Source organism: Otolemur garnettii, unplaced genomic scaffold (assembly GCF_000181295.1).
Source record: "Otolemur garnettii isolate 467f Iridium unplaced genomic scaffold, OtoGar3 scaffold00114, whole genome shotgun sequence".
NCBI classification, from domain to species: Eukaryota; Metazoa; Chordata; class Mammalia; order Primates; family Galagidae; genus Otolemur; species Otolemur garnettii.
Genome location: NW_003852509.1, coordinates 5,193,903 through 5,209,720, shown reverse-complemented (window position 1 = coordinate 5,209,720; position 15,818 = coordinate 5,193,903). Strand labels below are relative to the sequence as shown.

General features: G+C 43.8%; 1 protein-coding gene and 1 non-coding gene across 3 annotated transcripts in view; both read left to right on the top strand.

Annotated features, from left to right (window-relative positions):
* FBXO25 (F-box protein 25) overlaps nucleotides 1-4,189 on the top strand; it is a 35,076-nt gene extending 30,887 nt beyond the window's left edge. For both annotated transcript variants that reach the window (XM_003797281.3, XM_023517583.1), the window contains one exon: nucleotides 1,944-4,189. In XM_003797281.3, the coding sequence (XP_003797329.1) occupies nucleotides 1,944-2,033 (90 nt within the window). In that variant the 3' untranslated portion in view covers nucleotides 2,034-4,189. The remainder of the gene's footprint in view (nucleotides 1-1,943) is intronic.
* Nucleotides 4,190-14,783: 10,594 nt separating this feature from the next.
* LOC111727631 lies at nucleotides 14,784-14,890 on the top strand. Its single transcript, XR_002775132.1, has one exon. It is a non-coding gene; the product is annotated as a U6 spliceosomal RNA (small nuclear RNA).
* Nucleotides 14,891-15,818: the final 928 nt, after the last annotated feature.

The window sequence follows — 15,818 nt, the reverse complement described above, 5'->3', positions numbered from 1 at the left end:
TTTTTTTTTTTTAATTGCGAGATGGATTTTAGCTTCGTAAAAGAATTTGCTTGCAATTCTTGTATTAGGCGAACAGTGTCATGGAAGTTCAGAACAAGTTTCTCCTAGTGAGGATGTTTTAGTGCTGGATCTTGCTTGCCCTGCCCTGGAGCCTGTGGTCCCCCCTCCCCCGAACCCCTCCGCCCACCAGACGTCAGTCACTCGGCAGACAGTGGTCGCAGTCCATGCTTTTATTTCTGAATCTGTGCACAAAAGAACATGAAAAGAAATCTTCCCCTGATTTAACTCCTGATGAGCCGAGATAACCTGCTCTGCCTCCCAGTATAGCTGTCGGGGCAGTGGCAGTTAGACCGTGGGGACACCTAGGACTTCTACTTGTTTGCTTTAGCACCCCAGTAGATGAGGAACTAGTCACATCAAAGCTACTAAAGAAATGGGGTGGGGACTTTAAACCTTTCCCTGCCCTCAGATCCGGGCATGACCAAGAGCCCCTGGCCTGGGGGTAGTGGGGTCGAGGAAGCAGAGTGAGGACATGGCACGCCCAGGCTTTGCTTCATCTCGGTGCATGAATATCCCGCCCGAGGACTAGACCCTGATGACATTCGCCCCTCAGGCCTCTGTGGCTGCTGGGAGCAGAGCCGGAGCCAGATGCTTAGATCTCTGGGCAGAGGCTGCGTGGGGTCATGGACAGCCTCCATGGGCATCCTGCCCCCTGTGCTGCACGGCCTCTAGGTGCTTTGCGCAGAGCAGAGCAGACCCTCAGGACATGAAAGAAGGAGCCTTTCCCAGAAAAATCTCTGTAATTTTTTCAGTGTAAACTATACATGGAAGTATGAGCTTTCTTTACATATTTGTCAGTGAATAATTTTGAAGGTTATTTAGCACTACATCCTTATTAGTTGTCAACATTGTCTTTAGCCTGTGTTGGAGTAGCATGGGATTCCCAGTGTCCCACAGGCCTTCTGTGCTCATTTCTGATAGCGTTTTGCTGCTCAGATTTAGTGACCAGATGTTTACAGTGATTGTCATAGATAACGTGCATCAAACCCAAATGCCTAAATGCAATCTCTTTTCTAATCTTAATTTTCCCCTTTTTCCCCTTCCTTTACTGCATTCCTTCCTGATTCTTCCTTCATGATCTCAAAGGACTATCATCTTGCCTTACTATTCAAGGTACCTCTGTATGTTACCACGTACTGTTTGTCATGTTGTCTGAAGCTCAGTGTCCTTGCTACCACCTGGCTCCCTCCCAGCTCTTGCTGACTTGAACCAAGTCCTGGGACTCAGCTGCCCCACAGGGCCCTTGCCAGGGAAATATCTTACAGACCAGTGTCTTGGTGGTGTGGGGAACTCCAGACGTGCCCATGAACACTTCATTCAATAGAAACACCCATGGTCCTCCTTGGGGGCAACATTGCCAGGGCCTCCACCTGCAGAGACCCAGTGCTGACCACACATGGTCGCTGGTCCTGTTGTCTGTGTTCTGCCAATTTTCTTCCACAAAACTTATTTTTCTTTTCTTACTTCCGCATTTGTGGGGATGTGAGTGCACCAGCTCCCTGTCATTCCTGATGGATGCATCGTCAGTGCACCCTGCCTTCCAAGCAGGAGCCTAGCACTGAGGAACCTGTGCTCACTTGAGCAACATACCTGGCTCCTCCTGGGATGCGTGAGGAGGGTCCATGCCAATTCAGAGATGAACAATGGGTAAAGTGAGCTAGGAATGGCCAAACAGGGGAAGAAAGACCCTGGGGTTTCTCCTGTGGCCGTGTGGGTTCTGGGATGTCTCTTCTATCTTGGCGCCAGACTCAGCTTTGGAATTCCATGGCACCTGCCCCTCCACTTGGTATGGCTGCCCTGGCAAAGTGTTAAGGACCTGTCCCCAGAAGTGCGGCTTATGTTGGTGGCAAGGCCCCTAACCCTAACTCTCTTCCTCCCTGCAGGACTCAGGACACCCCTGCACCGCGGCTGACCCCAATAGCTGCTTCACACCCGTGTCCCCGCAGCATTTCATCGACCTCTTCAAGTTCTGAAGGCTGCCTCAACCACCTGTCCTGCTGTCCAGAAGTGTCCTGGTCCTTGTGTACTTTCGTTTTTGGAGTTCAGTGGCCCAGGCAGAACCAGTAACTTCTACTTATCTATGTAAAAACTTTTCTTCTGAGCATATTAGGATTTGCAGTTTTGCGTATTTATATATATGGTTTTAAAAAGATTTTGGATTTTCAGCCCTATAATCTGTGCTCAACTGACACAGAAAGCCTTCTAGAACATGCTTCTTAATTGTCAAATTATAGCTTCCCCATTTTATAGTAATTGGGATGGGGGATAAAACAGTCGATCCTTGTAAATACATTGTGCAGAATATTTATTTTTTCTTAAAACATATTTTAACAGCTGCATTGGCTGTGCCCAAATGTGTCCTCTTTGAACACAGAATCCACCTAGGGAAATAGCAGCACATTCCACTGGTGGTGGGTCAATTGTGAATTATTCACTGTGCCTCTGACAGCGTGGTGGCCTTGCTCCTGAACACCCAAGGGCAGGTGTGGGCAGGGAGCCTGCTGTGGGGCCACTGTGAGCTCATGCTGGACTGTGCAGGCACCAAACTGGGAAGGAGTGTTGCCAAGACTGAGTTGGAACAGCCCAGGATGGTCCAGACTCCTTTTATGGTCACATTTATCTAATTTACCTTCATCGATTTTGCATCCTATTGAAGAACATAGTGATTTTGATTTAATTCAAGTCTTCAAAGGTTGTTTTATTTTTAAAATAATGTGTGTCCACTTTAGACAATTTTGAAAATAAAGGTATATGAAAGAAAATAAAAATCACCCACAATCTTACTGTCCATGCTCCGAAGGGAAGGACACAGGGCTCCTCAGCAGCCAGGAGTGGAGATGTGAGACTGTACGTTTCATCTTCAGTAGGTTCAAGGGACCCAAGCAAATCATTTCTACTTCCTTTAACTATTTTTTCTTCTCAGTGTATTAAAATTTGTAATTTTACATATTTATAAATGCAAATCAAAGATTTTCAATGTTGAGCCCCACATTCTGTGCTGAGTGACATGAATGGCCAAGAATATGCCCTTTTTGTCAAATTAGTTTTCCTTCAGGCAAGACACTGACACTGGGTCCTCGGTCATGTCCACAGGAGTGTGAGTTTTCGTGCTGTGTGCCATCTTCATTTCATAACTAGCCTCTTCATAGAGGCATTTACCTGTATTTTAAATACTATTTGAAAACAGGTTTTTTTTTTTTAACGTGATTGTTCTTGGCTGTGTAGCTTCACCTCAGTGAAACAAACTTCATCATCCCAGCATTCTGGCAGCTTCTGACTTTTGTCACTACCCTCAGTGATTCTGTGATGAGCATTACTGTCCATAAACGTGCATGTGATACTTGTTATGATGACCCAGAAGAACCAACACCATGAGTCGGACATTTACGGCTTTTAACATATATTTCCAGATTGCTAGTGAGAAAAGAAATTGTTATTATCTGTCTAAGAAAGGGAACATGTTACATTTCCATTATCCCGGAAGCACGGTTATCATTTCTTTTCCTGTTGGTGCTATTTTAATATTTGACAAATTGGATATGTGCTTTATTGTGAGGTTGAACATTTCTGTATATTTACTGGCCATTTGTTTTGTTTCTGGTAAATTAATGTGTATTCTTTGCCTGTTTTTCTTGGGGGTGTTGGTCTTATTCATATGAATTTCTTAAAAGAATACCAACCGTTTGAAATTGTGGTTCTTTCCCCCTGGTGGTCATACACTTTTTAATTGTTGGGATACTATGCAGCTGTGCTCTGTAATCACACATACGTGCATTTAACATGTATAAATTAAGCAATATCTGTTCAGAAAAAATACTAGTATTCATGGTATTGAGGGGAGGATTCCAGTAATTGCACATGGTTAGTGTATTGACACGGGTAGCTCACCCAAACTGTTTGAAGCACATTGGCACTGCTGAGGCAGGTGCACCCCAGGAGTTGGGCAGGTGGTCAAGGTGCCCACTCATACTGGAGGATTCTTGGAGAGTGTAGACAAAGGCAGAATAAAGAGAGTTTTGATCAGTTATTTATGATAGATTAGACAGCACCAAACGGAGATAAGAGGACTCCAAGTTTATACATCTGGATAGTTTATTTGCATGCAAATTCTATGAGAGGGTCTGCCAAAAGTTTGGGGGTTCCACTCCTTGCTGGATTAAACTACAATTTCAACATTCTTTTTTTGCAATGAAATAGAGACTTCAGGATACTGGCAGCCTGAGAACAGGCAGTAAGTTTTACACACCTTTTGATCCTGACAAAGGTGACCCCAGGCTGTGGAGTCTGCAGACGTTCACTGACTCCAGTTTCAGTCCCACTTCCCAGAAGCTGGTGTTGACAGCCGTTAACTTCCCTTTGCCTATTTTGAGAGTTGAAAGGCACATTTCTCACCTAATCTATGAACCAGAAAAGTCAGAAAGACTAACAGCTGTGTCTCAACGTCGGGTCATAGGCGGCTCTTTAGTTCACCCCTGAGGGCTGTCGCTGCATGTGTGCCGTGCACATCTGCTGCATGGGGCCCTACCTAGGAAGCTGTGTCTGCTCTATGGAAAAATTTTAAGGATCTGTGTATAGTTTTTGTCTTAAATGCTACTTTTATAATCAAACTCTAATAAGATTTTTGGATCCTGGACCGTTGCTGAAATAGTTGTTAGCCCTCAAAGTATTTTGTAGATTGTCCATGATTTGCTATAAACAAAATTGTGTCTTCTGCAAATAGTTTCACTTCTTCCTTTTGATCTGATGTCCATTTCCTCTCTCTCCTGCCCCTTTCCTGGCTGGACCCCCGGGCATGCTGTTGAGTAGCAGGAGCAGGAGTGGCCGTCCTTGTCTTGCTCCTGGTCTTAGGAAAGCCCTTCAGTCTCCTACCGCATGCTGATATCAGCTAAGGGTGTTTCCATAGAGGTGCCTCATTGGGCTGAGGACGTTCCCTTCTGTTGCCAGGTGTTTTGATCATGAGGGTGGCGGGTTCTGGGATGTGGGGTCATTGCTTGGAACGATGTTTGTATGTTGAGCAAACCTTGCCTTCCCCACTCACTCATGGCATCTGATATTTTCACACAGAGTTGTTAGGTTTGGTTTGGGTTCATTTTGCTCTCTCTGTCCACAGGAGGTGCTTCTGGGAACTCCCCTTGTGTTATCTCTGTGTGGTTTTAGTGTCTGTGTAAAAACTGCCTCACAGGATGAGCTTGGGAAGTGTTCCCTCATCTTTTTAGGGGGAGAAGTTCATGTGAGTTTCTTGTTTGATAGAACCCCCTCCCCTTAAGATTTGAAGTCACTGAGGAGATGGTCGCATTTTTGCTTTTGTAAATTGCTTGTTATCTCTAATAGCATATAGCTATTTTTTACTAGCTAAAAGCTTTTTTTTTTTTCATTGTGGAGGACTAACCTAGTAGATGAATGGACTATGGACCAATCTGTTCTGCATCCCCGAAATTATCAGGAGTGAGGAAATATGACTGCAGCCTTCTCTCTTATCACTGCATGAGTTCACACCTGCCAGGCTCCATCCACCTCCTTTTGGTGCCACCCAGTGAAAGAGCCAGAAGATTTGCCACAATGTGAAACCAGTATGAGGACCTGTGTAGTCCTGCCGTAGTCCAGTACATAGCAGATCTGCTAAGCACGGCAGCCAGCTCCAGCTTCTCCTCTGGTCTCAACTTCCTGCATCTGTGTCCACCTTCTGCCTTCGCTCAGGCCTCACTCCTTATCTCTGCCTGTGTCTGCTTGGAAGAAGCAGACCCTCAAGTTCAGAGGGCAGTGTTTCCCATAGAACCAGTAGTGGCTGCTCACAGACGTGGTCCTGCCTCTCAGGGTTCTAGAAGGGAAGTGGCAGCCTACGACAGAAAACTGCAGTTCCAGGGGTGGCACTGGGTCTGTACCCACAGACCCTTGCAGCCACCACCTCAGTCTCCATTTGATAAAAGGGTCCCACTGTGAAGTCACTCCCCAGAGCACCATCCTTGATATAGCCATGTGGGTCACATGCCAGGCAAAGGCTGAGGACTCTCCACTTGCCTTTCTGTCCTCTCCCTTTGAAGAGTGGTGAAGAGCAGAGACGTGGTCAGTTTGGCTCATTCTTGTGCCATGGACATCACACCTGACTGTATAACCAGGTCAGACAGGTTTACCTGAGGATGGTAGGTCCCCAAGGAAATGTTCTTGTTCCCCATTTAAATATGGCACAGAAGAGAGACACCATAACTGCTTGGTTTTTTGCATGGAAGTTCATTTTTATTTGATGGTCATTTGAGAAACTCGCACAGATGAAGGTATGTAGTTTTTCTGTTAGCTAACTATGTAGACAGTTCTAAATTCATTTAAGAATTTTAATATTATGGTAAAATATATATAACTTAAAATTTATCATCCTAACCCCTTTTTTTTCCTTGAGACAGAGTCTCACTGCTGCTCTGGGTAGAGTACCATAGTGTCATCGTAGTTCACAGCAGTTTCAAACTCTTGGGCTCAAGTGATCCTCCTGCCTCAGCTCCCCAAGTAGCTGGGACTACAGGCATCTGCCACCTGCCCGGCTAATTTTTCCATTTTTAGTAGAATTGAGGTCTCTCTCTTGTTCAGGCTGGTCTTGAACTTCTGAGCTCAAGCATTCCCACCAGTCTTGATCTCCTAGAGTGTTAGGATTACAGGAGTGAGCCACTGCACCTGGCCTATCCTAACCATTTTCAAGTGTGTAGCTTAGTGTCACCTTTATTGTCATAGAGCCATCTCTACCATCTACCCACAGAACCCTTTTTGTCTTTTAAAACTGAAACTGTTCCCATTAATGCCAAGTCCCTGTTCCCCTTCCTCAGCCCATCCTACTTTTTGTCTCTATAAATTTGACTCCTGCAGGGACCCTCATATGAGTGGAACCAGAGGAGATTCCTTTTATGTGTGACTGACTTCACTGAGCATGTTCTCAGAGTTCTTACATGTTATAGCATGTGTCAGAATTGTTCAGACTGAGTAATATTCCATTATGTATGTATGTATGTACCACATTTTGCTTATCCATTCATTTGTGGATGGACACCTGGGTTGCTTCCAAACTCTGGGCTATTGCGAATAATGCTACTGTGAACATGGTGTACAAATTTCTCTTAAAGACCACTTTCTATTCTTTGGGGTATATACCCAGAAGTAGAATTGCTAGATCATATGATGTTTTTGATTTTTGAGGAACCATCACACTACTTCTGCTGAGGCTGCACCATCTTATGTTCTCAGGAGCCGTACATGGGGTCCTCTGGGTTCTTCTCCATAATAGCCATCCTCATGGGGGTGAGTGGTGTCTCCCTGTGGTATTGATTTGTGTTTCCCTAGTGTCTGGTGATGCAGAGCATCTTTTTACCTGCTTGTTGGACATCTGTAGGACTTCTTCAGAGAAATGTTTATTTAGGCCCTTTGCCCATGTTTTGGTCAGGTTGTATGCTTTTTGTTTTTGAGTTATAGATTTATATGCTCTGGGTATTAATCCTTATTAAGTAAACCATTTGTAAATTATTTTCTTCCTTTCTGTGGGTTGCCTTTCACTCTGCTTTTTGTGCCCTTTGATGCACAGAGGTTTTTCTTTTTCTTTGTTGCCTGTGCTTTTGCTGTCACGTACAATCACGGCCAGATCCAGTGTTGTGAAGATTTTCCCTTATGTTTTCTTCTAAATGTTTTGTACTTCCAGCTCTTTGTTTTGGTCTCTGATTCATTTTAAGTTAATTTGGTTAAGTTAAGGTCATGTGGTTAGGTTAAGGTCAGGGCTCAGTTCCCTTCTTGGGCACATGGATGTCCCATTATCTGGTGCCACTTTTCTTGAAGAGAGTATCCTTTCCCCAGTGAATGTTGTTGGCACCCTTGTTGAAAATCAATTGATTGCATGTGCAAGGGGTTATTCTGGGCTCTCTATTCTGTCCTATTGGTCTGTCCTTGTGCCCAAAGCCACCTGTTTTGTTTTGTACAACTCTGTAGTAAGTTTTGAAAAAAAGACATGAGACGTCCAGCTTCGTTCCTTTTTAAGATACCACATAAATTTCAGGATGGATTTTTCTATTTCTGCAAAAAGTGCTACTCGATTTTGATAGGAGTTGCACTGAATCTATAGACTGCCTTGGGGAGCATGGACATCTTAACAATATTAAGTCTTTCAGTTCATAAACATGAGGTGGCTTTCTGTTTGTTTTTGTGTGTGTGTGTGTGTGTGTGTTGTTTTAATTTCTTTTAGCACTGTTTTATAGTTTTCAGAGTATAGGTCTTTCACCTCTTTGGTTAAGTTTGGTATTTCAGTCCTCTTGTTACTGTTGGGGAATTTTCTTAATTTCCCCTTTAGATTATTGTTATAGAAATGTCCTTGATTTTTGTGTGAATTATGTACCCTGTATCACTGAATTTATTAGTTCAGTTTTTTGTGTGTGAACTCTGTAGGGTTTTCTACCTACGTGATCATGCAAACAAAGATATTTTGCTCCTTCCTTTACCATCTGGATGCCTTTTATTTCTCTTTCTTGCCTGGGATTTCTGGTAGTATGTTGCATAGAAATGGAAGAGTGAGTGTCCTTTTCTTTTTCCTGATCTTACAATAAAAGCTTTCACTCTTTCACTATTCAGAATGATGTTTACAGTGGGCTTTTGTATAGTCTCTATTATGTTGGGGGAGTTTTCTTCTGTTCCTAGTTGACAGTTTTTATCGTGAGATGGTGTGACATTTGATCAAACACTTTTTCTTTTTTAGAGACAGAGTCTCACTTTATCATCCTCAGTAGAGTGCCGTGGCATCACACAGCTCACAACAACCTCCAACTCTTGGGCTTAGGTGATTCTCTTGCCTCAGCTTCCCGAATAGCTGGGACTACAGGCGCACGCCACAACGCCCGGCTATTTTTTTGTTGCAGTTTGGCCTGGGCCAGATTCAAACCTACCCTGCTTGGTATATGGGGCTGGTGCCCTACTCACTGAGCCACAGGCACCGCCTGATCAGATACTTTTTTTGTATCAGTTGAGATAATCATATGATTTTTTCCCCTTTATTCTGTTTTATCAGTTTGTACATGTTGAACTATCCTTGTATCCCAGGGATAAATTTCATGTGGCCATGAATTATAATCCTTTCAGTGTGCTGTGGAATACTGTTTGCTACTAGTTGCTATTGTTGACTATTGATACAAAAATCTTCAGGAATACTGGTGTGTGGTTTTCTTTTCTTGTAGTGGTGTCTTTGTCTGGTTTTGGTATCAGAATAACACTGGCCTCATCGAATGAATATGGAAATGTTCTGCAGTTTTTTGGAAGAGTTTAAGAAAAATGAGTTTAATTGTTTTTTAAATTTGGATGTTGGGAGGTTTTTCATTACTGGTTCAAAGCCATCTGGTGTTGGAAGGTTTTTCATTACTGGTTCAGTTTTCTTACTACTAGCTATAGGTCTGTTCAGATTTTCTATTTATTCATCATCTAATCTGGGTATGTTTCTGTACCTAAGAATTTGTCCAGTTCATCGAGGTTATCCAGTTTTTTACAGTTGTTCATAGTACTCTTCGTCCTTTTTGTCTCTGTAAAATTGCTTGTAGTGTCTGCATCTTCTGATTTTAGTTACTTGCGTCTTCTCCCTTTTTTTCTTAGTCTAGCCAGAGTTTGTCAACTTTGTTGATCTTTCACACAAATCTTGGTTTCATTTATTTTTCTCTATTGCTTTTCTATTCTCAAGTTTTGTTTTTGCTGTAATCTTTATTATTTATTCTGCTAGCTTTAGGTTGTCAGCTTTTCCTTTTCTGGTTCTTTAAGTAGTAAGTTTAGGCTGTTAATTTGAGATCTTTAAAAATTGTATTTATATCCATAAATTTCCCTCTTATACTGCTTTTGCGGCATTGCATAATTTTTGCATGTTATGTTTTCATTTTCATTTATCTCAAGATATTTTCTCATTTCCCTTGTGCTTTCCTATTTGATCCATTGGTGAAAAGTGTTAATTTTTACACATTTGTATACTTTTCGGTTTTTCTTCTGTTGACTTCTAGTTTTATCCTGCTATAATCTGAAAAGATACTTATTATTTCAGGCTTTGGAAATGTACTGAGACTTGTTTTGTGGCCTAATATATTACCTTTTATAAGAAGTTCATTTGCATTTCAGAAAAAAACGTGCGCTTCTGTCACTAGAGAGAGCTCAGAGCTCTATGCATACCCTCAGGTGTGGCCGGTGTGGGGAGCTGTTGCCTGATCCATTTTCTGCCCACAGTTGGAGGTGAGGCATTAAAACACCTGCCAATTGCTGTAGAACTGTTTAGTGCATATATGTATCTTCCTGGTGAATTTTCAGCTTTGTTTATTTAAACAACATGAAGATGAAATTATAGGATATCTGGGAGTTACTACAACCTAATTCACTGGGCTGAGGGTGGGTGGTGACCAAAGATAAAACAAGATTGGCCAAGAAACTATCATTATTGAAGCTGGAAGGTTAGGTGCACGTAAGAGTTTATACTGGGGTGTAGCCTACCCTTTATGTAAGGGGTACATGGTGAATGGCTTTCCCAGCCATGAGGTCTTTTTTGCAACCATTAGCTCTGCTGTAGTCACGTGAAGCAGCCACAGGTCACCCATGTGTTCTAGTCAGTCTTTAGGGCACTGAACTTTGAATTTTATAGACTTTTAACATGTCATGAAATATTCTTTTATATTTGGTTTTTACCATTTAGAATGTAAAACTTAGTCTTACCTTGCAGACTGTGCAGAAACAGGTGGGCCAAATCTGGCCTATAGGTTCTAGTCTGCCAAACCTAATTTGTACTTTTGGTCCTTTTTTGTATATATTGACATTGTCCAGGTGAAAGTTATATTAGTTTTTTATACTTCTCTGCTTTTTGATTGCAAAAGTAATGTATGTTCATTGTAGAAAGTATTTTTAAAAAACTAAAACATAAAAATTAAAGTGTTACCTGTAATTCTACTTCAAGATAATTATTAATATTCTCATATATCTTTCCAATACTTTCTCTTATATTGCTTTTTGAAGATACATAACATGCTACCAAATACAAAGTCAGAGAAACAGTTAAATGTCAGAATACCGCTTCCCCCAAGTGTAAAGCACCGTGTGTCTCCCAAGAAAGGCAGTAGGAGGGAGGCTGTCTCGCCTGCCGTCCCTGGGAGGCTGGTGTCCTTCGTGCTTCTGCTTGTGGAGCTTTGGAGATTTCTCAGAGGGTGAGATTTCAGTCCACCTTTCTCTCTCCTATAGCATCAGTTCTGCTATCTCCAAGGAGAACATAAGAAGTTTTTAAAACTCTTGTCTCTAAAGAAAAAAATCACTTCTCAAAAAGAAAATCCAAATAAAGCAAAGGGTACTTCCCATCACCTCCAGACTTGCCAGCTTCCTTGAAAATAAATTGCCTAACTTCATAATTTTATTTTTATTTTATTTTTTGTAGTTTTTGGTCACAGCTGGGTTTGAACCCGCCACCTCCGGCATATGGGGCCAGTACCCTACTCTTTTGAGCCATAGGCGCCACCCTAAACTTCATAATTTTAAAAAGTCATAACTATTTCCCTAAAATTCTAATACTAACTTTGACTTAGAGAATTAATTTATGTTAAACAGAATTAGTACTAAAAAGATCAATATTATTATTGTTCTGAAAACTAAAATTCTACCTAGCCTTTATCACTAAATGAAAATAACTTATTTGCAACTATGAAAAGCCAAGCTGAGACATTAACTTCAAAATACATAATTTATTCATCCAAATTGACAACTGTCCAGTACAGGATGGCCACTGTTACAAACTAGAGGAGGCCATTCACAGACCTGGTGAGGAAATGGTCACCAAAAGATAAGGAAACCAGCTGGGTGATAATGGCTTTCAAAGGTAATCAGAAACTTAGTGGGGATTTATCCAGAAACAACAGGCCTTGGAGATACACTGACCAATGCTTAGAAGAGGGTCAAGGAGTATCAGAATCCTACATGTGGCTGGCAGAATGTGCAGAGCTTGTGAAATGCCTCATGAGGATGACAGCCAGTTCCCCTTCATGTTCACAAAGCCATGCTGGGTACGAGGAAAGCACAAAGCAAAGGGGAGCGTTATCCAAGGCAAGGCACACGTGGGAGGAAACACACCTATGGCCTCCACGAAGTATCTGTTCAGGAGAGAGAAAGGGCCCCCAACTTTCCATATTTAACATGTATTTGGTATTTGGTATTTACTGAGCCCGTGGCAGGCATGTTACCCTTCATGGCCACGTCTCCAGACTCTGCCCCCTTGGGGCTCTGCAGCAACAGGAGGGAGCAGCTACAGGTGGGCTTCTCAGAACTCAATGTCACATGACAGTGGGGTAAGAAAATCACCAGTCAGCTAGTTTTTCTGTACATAACCCAGACAGGCACCTGAGGCCCTCATGCAGAGGCTGGCTCTGGTCTACCTGACTGGGTACCAGACAGATGACTGTGCCCCTGGCTGGCACCATGATCTCCTTTATGGTTACAGCAGGTTTGGAAAATATGGCTGAGTGTGGAGTTTATTCAAGCTCAAAGCTTAAGGGTTGGCCATGTACAAGAAACTGTCTCCACACAAACCTGACCCTCCAAAGTGGAGAAGTTTAGATTTCACTTTTATAGGCAGAGATAGAGGTCCCAGAGTGTCACAGCATTTCCCACACAAGATTAGTGCATGTGGTACAGCACTTTGGTTCTAGAGTCCACATTCCAGAGATTTGCCCTCTTGCTCGCTGAGCAGGTCATTGGTCTGAGAGGGCCTTATCTCTGGGCTGTTTGGTCTTCATCATTTACAGGGAAAGAGACAGAGGTACATCTGGACAGATTCCTCTCAAGGCTTAGGCTGGCCACATTCTAGCAGCCTTAAGTCTGAGTTACTTTGACAGTTTTATAAGCAGAGGTCACAACCATGCTGCCTCAGCAGTGAAGAAAGAGGGGACTGTGCTGTGAGTGATTCAGACCAATGCCTGTGTCCTCAGCTTACCTTCCCCCTCCCCGGCCCAGGCCATCATCATCAAAGGCTGTGCCACAGCAGCAGATTCCCTGGAATGTGGACACTGAACAGGTAGCAACCAGCTTGTTTTCCAGTGTCTTTCAGTCTGAGGACAGGACGTTTCCAGTTCCCACTGAAATGTTATGACCAGTGCGGGAAATGCCGTGGTCCCACCTGCGATTTTGACTGTGACTTCTTTTCTGGAGTTGCCAGATGAGATTGACGCAGAGTGTGCAGTGGGCACCTGTCCAGGGCTGAGGGCTGCAACCTGGCCTGAGGGAGCTCTGTTTGCAGGAGGATACAGGACAGCCCTGGGGACGACTGCAGAGAAGATGAAACTGGGGAGTAAAGGGCACCAGGGTAAAAGTGGAGTTGTCGCCACCTGAGCCTCATTCTGGTGTCACTGATGGTGGATGCCCCTAGACACAATTTGGCTCCCATGTGTGGCCCTGTGAAGTACATGGGGCTCTGAGAGTTGTCCCTGCCAAAAAGATACAACAGAGCCTTTAGGTGTCACTTCTTCTTACAGGAAATGCATGACTAGAAGGATGGGCTAAGAGAGAAAACTGAGGGTGTGCACAGGGAAAACGGGGTGGGGGGCGGACTTGGAGACAAAACAGCTGTACACAGGGCGTAGAGGGTCCTTGCCTGGGTTTTGGTTTGGGGGGAAAAAATAAAAGAAGCTAAAAGACATTTTCCAGTCAGTTGGGAAAATTTAAATATATAGATGAGATGGGGTCCTCATGGTATTGTACTTACATAAGGACAGCCTCCATTTCTTAGAATGTGGGATTTATGTTAATAATTTACTGTTAAACGGCTCACTGGATGTAGCCGTGGACACACACACCAAGGAAACAGGACAGATGAGCAGCTGTCCAGTCTGCATAGCTGAATTGCTAGGTGTCCACTGTACTGTTCTTTCTACTCTTGCATAGATTTTATTTTTTCATAATAAAATGTTGAAATACTTGTCCCTCAAAATAAGCCAAAATGAAATATGCCAGATTGATTATGAGACTCAACCGCCATTTAGAGATTTAAGTGTAGTTTTTTCCCTCTGTATCATCTACCCTGCAGGGATCAGGGATGGACTATGCTTCAGAGGAGAAAAACAGAAAGTGTGACCTCACCCTCCTCCCTGATGCTCTTGTCCCGACAGCCTGCCCTCTTGCCTGCTCTCCTGCTCGGAGCCCCAGGGGAGTCACTGGTTGCCAAAGACATGTGGTACTTTGCTGGGAGACGCTTTCTTGTTCACTTCTGAGCTTAGCGTTTCCTGCTGTTAAAATTAGAATAACTCTCTTATTTAGGGTGTGCTCCTCCTACATCAGTGGTTCTCAACCTTCCTAATGCCACAATGTATTTTCATTGTTAAAAAGAGGTCGCGACCCACAGGTTGAGAACCGCTGTTGTAGATGAAGTGGATATCAGATCTTGGGAGCTGAAGGCGTGCATGGCACGTTCCCAGGCAGACACCCAGACTCTCAGGAAGAGGGTCTGGGGAACACTCACCTGTGCTCATGCTGAGCTCTGACAGCTCAGCCTAGAACTTGCTTTTGTGGACAGAAGCCCCCACGTCCTGAGCCTTGAGGTAAAGTCAGATTCCACAGGAGTCTGTGCCCCTGGGTAGCTGGTAAGACTTAAAAGTAAGTTCTAGGTACAAGCCTCTTTTTTTGTTCTAAACAACTGTGTGAGACTGGCTAACTGAGGGTGTCACCTACTTAACATGTTAACTTTGTATTTAACGTAGGCCAGTGCTGTGTTTGCTTCGGCAGCACATACACTGAAATTGGAACGATACAGAGAAGATTAGCATGTCCCCCGTGCAAGGATGACACGCAAATTCGTGAAGTGGTCCATATTTTTAATAGAATGATAGAACTTCGGGGAAAAAAAAAGGCCAGATTCCAAAAGGTACGTTGTTCCCATAGAAGTATTTCCCGGAGCTCCCTAATCCACTAGTTCTCCCACTTGGCCCAGGGATGTGTCCTCCCCAATTACAAAACCACCTTCTTTAGTGGAACCCGTATACCACACAAAGAACAAAGTAGCAGCACCTGCTTCAGATTTCTGAAAACACCTGGCAGCAGAACAGAGCTCTGCAGGGTCTTGAGGGGAATGCTGAGGGTGACCGTGGTGATTCTAGGAGCCGTGGCATGCCAGGAACTGCCACACCTGGAACAGAGGAGCAGAGACGTCACTGGCTTTGCTCTCTGGACCTCTCTAGGCTTCGGAATCAGGGGTTAGACCCAGAGCCATGTGATTCTTCAACAGCCCTTGCCTGCCCCTCCCTCTCTGTCTACACCCAGGCATCTGCTGGGCCAATGCAAATGCTGCCCCAACAGCAGAGTTTACAGCCACAGGGAGAAAGTGACCAGCAGGTAAAGAGGAGAACGTGAGCACATGAACAGGAGGGGGCAATCAGGTGGGTGTGAGGCAGCCAGGCACTAGCAGGGAAGGTGGAGAACTGGGTCTGCAGGAGGGTTCCACAAAAGCCCTTACTCAAGGAGCTCCCCTTCCTATGGGGGCCCACCTGCCGCAGCTCTGAACAGCTCTCCTCAGAGACAGGGTCCCAGGCCTGGTCAGAGCTGGGCGACCTGAGCAGCCTGGTGAAATGACATTTCTCCGGTTTGCCTAATGACTCTTGATAATAGTTTGTTCCTTTCCTTTATGTAGTACTGGGAAAAGGGCATAAAAATACCCGTAAACCTGAGATGTGAACATACATAAATAAATCCTCTTTACCGTCATTAAACCAAAAAGGCTTCCAGTGAAACCCGAGGAAACCCTTCAG